The 8,766-nt window shown below is 35.1% G+C and overlaps 1 protein-coding gene across 1 annotated transcript; it reads left to right on the forward strand.

Moving 5' to 3' along the window:
• LOC109223249 (transcription factor bHLH48-like) lies at nucleotides 1,031–6,875 on the forward strand. The gene is made up of 7 exons (XM_019387484.1): nucleotides 1,031–2,099; nucleotides 2,591–2,713; nucleotides 2,811–2,876; nucleotides 4,980–5,048; nucleotides 5,424–5,495; nucleotides 6,213–6,420; nucleotides 6,517–6,875. Exons 1-7 carry the CDS (start codon nucleotides 1,635–1,637, stop codon nucleotides 6,552–6,554), a joined length of 1,041 nt encoding a protein of 346 aa, XP_019243029.1. The 5' UTR covers nucleotides 1,031–1,634; the 3' UTR covers nucleotides 6,555–6,875.

The raw sequence follows: 8,766 nt of genomic DNA on the forward strand, positions 1-8,766 counted from the left end.
AAAACTACGCATATTCCAACTGAACGTGGGGTCATAACTTGTAAAATTCATATCTGGACGGTATCCCCTGTGGAATATATGAGTGTTAATACAAATTCAATACAACAAAAATAAACATCGTAACACAAAGGAAAATTAAAGTTTACCAGTCGTCTTGTGGATTATGTAAAGTAGGAGAAAAATTATTTCCTCGCTCCTCGTTCGCCCGCGGAGATAAGTTTAGATCCTGCCACACTCTTTCAGCCGGAATCTGTTGGGCTAAAACTGCTCCAGAATAACCACCCGATGATTGAGGGTTATCCCTGCTTTGCGCAACATCATTATTGCGAACGTCTTCAGCCTTCACGTACATTTCCAACATTTTTATCAAAATAAGTTCCCGGTATTCATCCGGAGTCCCCAAAAAATCTCTCAGAGTTTCATCATCCTCGATGTTAAACTCAGCGTAACAAGCAACTCTTGCGGAGTCACAGAATACGGATATGTTTCGGTTATTTTAAGATTCACCGAACGTTTGCTCAACCTCATTTTATTGCATAACAACGATACCAGTCTATCGTACTCCATTGTAAGTAGCAACTTAACATGACTCTGTGGAGATAAACTATAGCTCATTGGGTTATTCGCCACCACAACCTCACCCCCCCTCCCCCCAATATAATGAAACCCTTACTTTTCGCTCTTCAGACATTATGAAAAAAGCTTGAGAATTTAACAACAAGAAAAATTTATCACGAAGTTGGAGTATTTCTGAATGATATTTCTCAAAACCCTTAACGCCTTTACATAAGGCAATGCCCAATCCGGGGATCAAATTTTTGGAAGTAAAACACAGTTTAAAAGGGCGTTTTACATATTTGAATTATTGTTATGTCAGTTAAGCACAGAAAAGTTATTGGTGGGCCCACAAAACATGTATAGCGCGGTATTAAACTGCATTTTATATAAAACGCAGTAATAAACCGCGCTTTACCTTAACGTGACAAACGGCCGTTAAGGTAAAACGCGGTTCATAACCGCGTTTTATATCGAATGATAACTTTTCTTTTTCACATAAAAAAATATTTTGTGTCCAAAAGAACCACATTTTGGTTCCGGACTCCCCTACTCTCTACCGCTACTAACCTCCAGCTTATCTAGCGCTTAAAAGAGAGGGGGAGAGAGAATGACATAGAGAACAAGAACCAAAGCAAACATTGTTTTCCCGTATATAAGAAAACAATTTATTTGAAGGGCATCGGCATCAGCATCCGCTGTAGCAACATCCTCTGTAACTCGAAGAATGCCATTTTATCAAGTACTAGCAGACGAAAAGATATTTACCACCATTGAAGCTTCTTAAGCTCCATATTACTACAAAATTCTGAACCCAAAAAAAAAAAAAACAAGAAAGAGAAGAAGCATATATATATATAGACCCTTCATTTTCACTCCTTTTTCCTGCCACCCCCATTTGAAAATCTTGAAGTATAATCCAAGTTTTACCCCTCTCTACAGCTCTTTGACTTGAAACTACTCAACTTCTCGGATTTACGTAGACTATAATATATAGTTGGTCATTGGAAAGGACTCGCACTGTATTTTGATCCGTTGGTGCATACTTATTTTGAAAATTTGCCGCAAAAAGCTGTAAAATGGAGTCAACCCAAGTTAGATCCGCAAGTTGCGGAGGCAAAGCAGGAGAAACGGCAACTGGGTTTCATCAAATTAGCGGTGAAGGCCAGAGCATAATAATGCCAGTACCAATGGAAGCTGCTGGAAATTCTTTTACTGCTTTACTTGAACTGCCACCAAATCAAGCTTTGGACCTTCTAGTACATTCTGACGAAATGGGTTCAGCTAAACTTTCCCTACCAGATACTCATAACAGGCCCTACTACTCTTCTCCTCTGATTGACAGAGCGTCCGCCGGAGAATTCGCCGGAGAGTTCTCAGTCTTCGCCGCCGGAAATTCGCCGGAGAATGGCTCATTTCCGTCCGACTCACAATTCGTGAAGCAAGAACCAGTTGATTCTGATTCCAATCCTAATTCTTCTCCCGAATTTTCAAATCCAACTTTTGATCAGAAAACCACAAAGCGAAAAGAATGCCAGAAAAAGGTAAATTATATGCGACATGTTTTTTTTTTTTTTTTTTTTTTTTTTTTAGTATAGGAATTTCTATCACTTCATTATAATTAATTTAGGGCCCGTTTGGCCATAAACTTTTTTTAATTTTTTTGTTTGGCCATAAAAATTTTAAACTGAATTTCGAAATTTTTAGGAAATTTGAAAAATTCCAAAAAGTTATTATTCAAAAATTTTCACTTCAAATCACTCAAAAATTCAAAAACAGCTCTAAATTATATTCATGTCCAAACACAACTCTAATTTTCAAATACTATTTTCACTTGAATTTTCTTTTTCCGGAATTTCACAATTCTTCCAAACGTCTAAGTTAGCATGTAATTTCACCTCTATATAACTACTTAAAAATGATAAATTATTGGTTTATCACAAAGAATGGTAGTGTTCAAGTTTAAATTCTGAATGAATTATGATTTGATATATACGAAGTCTGTGTTTTGATGAATGAATTATGTGGAATTCAGGGGAAAGAAAGCAGTAGCAAAAAGAGCAAAAAATCAGCAAATGATACCTCAGAGAAGCTTCCATATGTTCATGTCCGAGCAGCTAGGGGGCAAGCAACAGATAGCCATAGTTTAGCTGAAAGAGTAAAGTGTTTTTGCAGGATTAGTTCTGATAATGTTTTGTTAAATTTGGTTATAATGAGTGCTAATCAAGGTTGTTTAATTGCATATATGTGTGTAGGCAAGGAGAGAGAAGATTAATGCAAGAATGAAGCTATTACAGGAATTGGTCCCAGGATGTAACAAGGTTAGCTGTTATCACTAATTAGTATCAATTAATATGTAGTAGGTTGTATTACCACTAATGCTTTAACTTTGATTTGGTTTTTGATTAGGTGATGGGATTATTAAAGGGTTCCTTTTGATTTGCTGGTTTTTTTACTTTTGTGTGTGCTATTCTAGAATAGTGGGTCGTTTTCGCCCTTTTTAATGAAAAAAGGTGGTCTCTTTTGCACCAAGAAAAGTGATGCGACCTGTATTTTTGAAGTGTATTTCTTACTGTTCATCCAGCTTTTTGATTTGCACATGATGACCAATTACTTTTTACTCTGCTCTTTTCTGAGGTTAATCTTGTCATTTCACTGAAGTTTTGTGTTTTCTTTAGTTTTTGTTGTTAGACTTTCATATGAATATGGAGAAAGACATTGAATCCACAAATATATATATTGCCCGGGTCCTTTAAAATGACAGTAGATGCATGTCGAATTTCTCCAAAAGTTATGCATTTTCAAGAATCTATAGTATTTTGGAGGATCGTAGCAACACAGACAAATATAATGTAGATGCTGCTATAATTTTGAAAATATGAAGGCCCTTTCCCAAGACATGTGTTGATGATGTCTTGCCTAATTTACTCATATGATATAAAGTAAGAGGAAGAAGGATGAACTGACATGTAGATTGCAACTTAATTAAGTTGTACTCTTTATGGGTCCGGTTGTTACCTACCTGTTGCAATTGAGCTTGTTTTTTGGTCTGAGTTTTGTACCAAAACCTTCAAGATTTTAATTACTAACCAAAAGAGTTAGTTTGGTATAAAACACATTGTACAAGTTTGAAGTGGTGATGAGATGACCTGACAAGCCTTTATGCCAAACTTTAATGGATGATGAGGCGGCGTTGCGAAAAACATCTGAAAATTAGACCAGACAGATAATCTTTGAGTTTTATTCTATTTATTTCAGCACAGTATTGATTCTTTCAGATTTTATAGATAGAGGATACTGTCTAAGTTGCACAGCTTAATCAGATCAGTACACAGAAGTTCAAAAACCTCGGGCCAGCAACATGATTTTGGGATGCTTACATATAATACCTGGTGTCATTTATCAAAGTAGTGTATCCATCATAATCTGTTTGTGAAAGAATTTAAGTTATATACACTAATAATATAAAAGAATTTTTATACTATCGTAAGTTACTTTACTACTCTATTTTCAAGTTACTATATCAGGCTAACCATGAAAAGGTACCTGTTGTGTAAAAATGCACAAAGCTTAAAACTCTTTGAGATATAGGGGTAATTAATTCAAAGCCAATATAGTACTTTGGGATTCTTCATTGATTGAATTTGGAGTCCTCTAATGGGGTCGTATGTAGGTACTGTATAGCGTCCACAGAAATAATTAAAAACTGTAGTTTATTATCTTTAGAATAGGTAAGTTGAACCATAGAAAGGAAAACCTATTTTGCTTTACAATGGTTTGTTCTTCTTCCAGGCAGTTAATGCAGTGTATGTTTGCCTTTCTTGGCAGTGAGGGTATTCACCTGGTGGTCCATATATACATATATATATATATATATATATATATATATATATATATGTATATATATATGGCATTATTTCTCACGGCGTTTAGATCAAACTGTAACCTTATACACATTTACCTACCGTGCTTATCATTTACATTTGCTTATTAGATGTTTGTACTTGATAATTAGCTCTTTCTTGATTTTGATTATGAATAGTAGCTCATACATGAAATATATGTTATAACTCCTTGACAGAAAAATATTATAGCTCCTTAAAATCTTTCAAAATAAATGAGAAACCAAAAAACATCCAACTCATGGGAAAAAACATCCAACAAGCAACAATTTAAAACTGATCTTGAGACACAAGTTTAACACGGATTTCATCTCATATTGATATTAATTAACTTTATCTCTAGAAAGTTTTATGCTTGTTCACATAAAAAGAAAGTATCTAATGAACTAATTTATCAGAAGTTCTATACATTTGATTACTTTCCCTTTTTATAGTGTAAGCACTTGGAAGACTGATGTTTACAAACAAATAATTTCAATCAAATTTAGTAGCGCATTGTGAAGATTGGACTATGTTTTGCAGATTTCAGGTACCGCGATGGTGCTGGATGAGATCATTAACCATGTACAATCCCTACAGCGTCAAGTGGAGGTAAGACCTTGAAAATCCTCACATCTTATTTACTAGTGCGGAAATCTTGGATTTTCAATATTTGTTGTTACTTCATATGTGAAAATTTCAATAATGATTCTTATTGTGACGCCCTCTAGTTTTTAGTATTACATGGAGAGTAAGTCAGCTTTGGATAGTAAATATATAGTATTCGAACCTTGTTGCCTTCAGGCCTTATCTTCTGTTTCATTTAGACATACTTTTAGGAGTGTGGTCGAAGATAGTCATAGATCAAGGTTATCCCACTTAAGAAGTGAACGTTCAAAAAATTGCGTTGCCTATTTTTTGTTTTTGGATTATATTTAAGTAAGTGGTCTCCGTTCTTTTCCTGAAGGAGCTTTCTTTGGCTTGCAGTTCTTATCAATGAGACTTGCTGCAGTAAACCCAAGAGTAGATTTCAACCTTGATAGTCTCTTTGTTGCAGAAGTAAGTTTTCCTTCCTCATCAACTTCCTTAAATTGTGAGTTACATAAATAGTTGTATTATTTTATTTAGGGCTGTTAAATTTCTTGGCCCCCCCTTAAAATTATAAAGGGCCAGTTTCAACCAACCCAAGTGTCAGAGCAGTGGTCAATTGTGGACCACCATTATTTTCTGCCAGTCTGTGCACATTTACACCATAGAACTGTTCATATAGAACATGATCAATTGAAGGGTTGCCTGTCACCATGCCATAATGTTGTTAGCCTTGGGAGTTACCTTTGTCAGACTCAATTTAAGTGGGTCCTCAATTCATTAAATCAGTGAATAGAGAATTGGCAAGGGTATCTCTACAATCAACCTTATCAAAAGTTATGAGCCATCTCACACTGTCTTTTCTACAATGCTGGAAATGCAGAAATATCTTGAAGTGTCATGTTTTGCTGCAATGTATTAGGGATTAAGGCGTCGTGGATTGACTGATAATGATTAAAATCATAACAATCGATGGTTGGATTTTGAATTCACTTGCTTCTATGCTTTATTATAAAGTCTAGCTCTTTTGCTAGCTTGTGATTGACATCTGTTGATTGGCCTTAACGTCTAAACAATGTGATAATTTATGTTCATAAGTTCAAAATATCATACGCGTAATAATCTTTATTAAAAGGAAAAGATCTTTCCTGTATCTAATAATTTTCATTTGCTTTTGAAAAATTGCAGAGTGGTTCTACAGTGGACAGTAGCTTCGCGGGCATAGTTGCTCCATCGATTTGGCCTGAGGGACAAACCAGTGGGAATAGAAACCAGTATCAACAGCTGTTGCAAATTGACGGATTCAATCAGTCTGTCTGGGTTAGGGAAGAAGATAATTCTAGCTTCATTACTCCAGAGAACTCACTTTTGACTTATGATTCCTCTGCAAATTCAGGTAAATCCCGGTACTGGAAAACATATATAGGGAAATTATATGTCAAAGTAGAACCAGTGACTATTGTAAACTTCACGGTCTGTTCATTATGTGCAGCTTCTTTGCACCAAAATCAGCTGAAAATGGAGCTATGAATGTAGAGGCAAGGCTTTTTCCTAGTGGTTACCGGTGTATATATCGGACATAAAAGTTTATAGGAGGCAGCATTGGAGTAGAAGGTTCTCAATAGTTAACCTTATGAGTTTCCATTTCAGGTTGATCTCTGCTAGAGAGGGAGAGAATTAGTTGTATTCCCTATAAATATCTAATTTCTCTATGCATATATAAATAGATTTGTCTATACTAACATAGATGAGTCATTCTCTCTGATACACTTGGTGTATGAGGACTGATTGATTCACAATTGTATTACAAGAATGATTATTAGCAATTACACTATTATGCAGATTAAACTATTTCTTTTGGTTTCTCTTAATCTCAAACACTTTTGCCCTTACTAGTATAGGAATATAGGTTGTGTTGAAATCCCCACATGGCCACTTTGCCTATGTCTGCTTATGAGAAATATTAATCTGATGAGCTTGGTTACTCTTACCACCGTTGGTTTCTGTCATTAGATTGCAGCTATTCTACGTCAAGACAATATATTTAAGTTATAAGTTTATTTCTGGTGAACCACCAAAATTGGGGGGAAGTGCACGGTTAGCCACTCATAACATATGTATTTACTTTTAAGCCGCTGTTTAAAATGTCTCTAGTCTTTAGCCATTGCTTTAATAAACTTTAACTGTCCGGACGAAAATACCCTTCTACTCATGTCCTTAACTTTTGAACTTAACTTCAGGACTACACGTCCTTAACTTTTGAACTTATAACTCTAAGTTCAGGACTTCAGGACTACATGTCCTTAACTTTTGAACTTGGAACTCTAAGTTCAGGACTACATGTCCTTAACTGTTGAACTTGTAACTTAGTTCAGGACCAAGTGTCCTTAACTTTTGAACTTCGAACTCAAACTTCAGGACCAAGTGTCCTTAACTTATGTACTTGTATGTCAAAGTTGAGGAACAAGTGTCCTTAACTTTTGAACTTGTAAGTCAAAGTTAAGGACCTATTGTCCTTAACTTTTGATCTTGTAACTGTAAGTTAAGGACTGCCTGTCCTTAACTTTTGTACTTGTTAGTCTAAGTTCAGGACAAAGTGTCCTTAACTTTTGAACTTGTAAGTCTAAGTTAAGGACATATTGTCCTTAACTTTTGAACTTGTAACTGTAAGTTAAGGACATATTGTCCTTAACTTTGAACTTATAACTGTAAGTTAAGGGCTGCATGTCCTTAACTTTTGAACTTGTAACTGTAAGTTAAGGACTGCCTGTCCTTAACTTTTGAACTTGTAACTGTAAGTTAAGAACTGCCTTTTCTTAACTTTTGAACTTGTAAGTTGTAACTCTAAGTTCAGGACTTCAGGACTACATGTCCTTAACTTTTGAACTTATATGTAAGATTATCATGTTCAAGATTCTTGGTATGAATTAAAGTTTATGCTTACATGTAGTATCAAGAGTCTTGATTGTTTGAACCGTTAATCTTTGTTTACTAGTATAGTATGAACGAAATCACCGTGGCTTTGATTGAAAAAAAAAATCTCTTCATCAAATCTGCAAGAACATTAATATTCATGTTTTCTCTTTTCTCCAAATTTAGAGCCTTTGTCTGTGTCATATTATTTACATTAGTTGATGTTGTTGATGTTACAACGAAAGAATAGTAGCTACTAAAAAATTAAAATAATGATTTTAGAGCTTATTTCTCCCAAACTGTTTTGACATAATGGGGACGCTTCAGGCTGCGTCAGTTACAACGTAAGTATGTAATAGGTTTGGGAAGAAAAGCTATGGAAGAAAGGGTAAAAATATCTTCTCATATTAATTTTAATAGAGTAGTGGCTATTTTTGCTCAACATTAGAATTGCTGGATAAAAAATAAATAGCACCTTAAATAGTGGCTACCCCACGCCATTTCTATCAAAAAATTGTGGTCTAATTATGTATGGTTATGTACTTGGCAAGTTCATCTTTGTGACCTAAAATAGTTGAGTCTTAAAAGGTAAAACTAGCACGGGCTAGCCAGTTTTTGGACTATTCATTCAAAAATAGCCAGCGTTTGCAAAGTCATGGAAAAATAGTCACTATTTTGCTGCAACATAGACCGGTCCAGCATAATATACTGGAGATCGGTGCACCTGTGTATGAACTTCCGGCATATTATGTTGGAACTCCAACACGCAGAAAGTTCCAACATAATATACTGGAGATTGGAGCACTTGTGTATGAACATCCAGCATATT

This window comes from Nicotiana attenuata, chromosome 3 (assembly GCF_001879085.1).
Source record: "Nicotiana attenuata strain UT chromosome 3, NIATTr2, whole genome shotgun sequence".
NCBI lineage: Eukaryota > Viridiplantae > Streptophyta > Magnoliopsida > Solanales > Solanaceae > Nicotiana > Nicotiana attenuata.

Bases quoted from the DNA above. Each gene is read 5' to 3' on its own strand.
- LOC109223249 (XM_019387484.1), top strand. From the start codon at position 1,635: ATGGAGTCAACCCAAGTTAGATCCGCAAGTTGCGGAGGCAAAGCAGGA. The intron at 2,877-4,979 runs GTTAGCTGTTAT...TATGTTTTGCAG, and splicing joins TGGTCCCAGGATGTAACAAG to ATTTCAGGTACCGCGATGGT. The intron at 5,496-6,212 runs GTAAGTTTTCCT...GAAAAATTGCAG, and splicing joins ATAGTCTCTTTGTTGCAGAA to AGTGGTTCTACAGTGGACAG.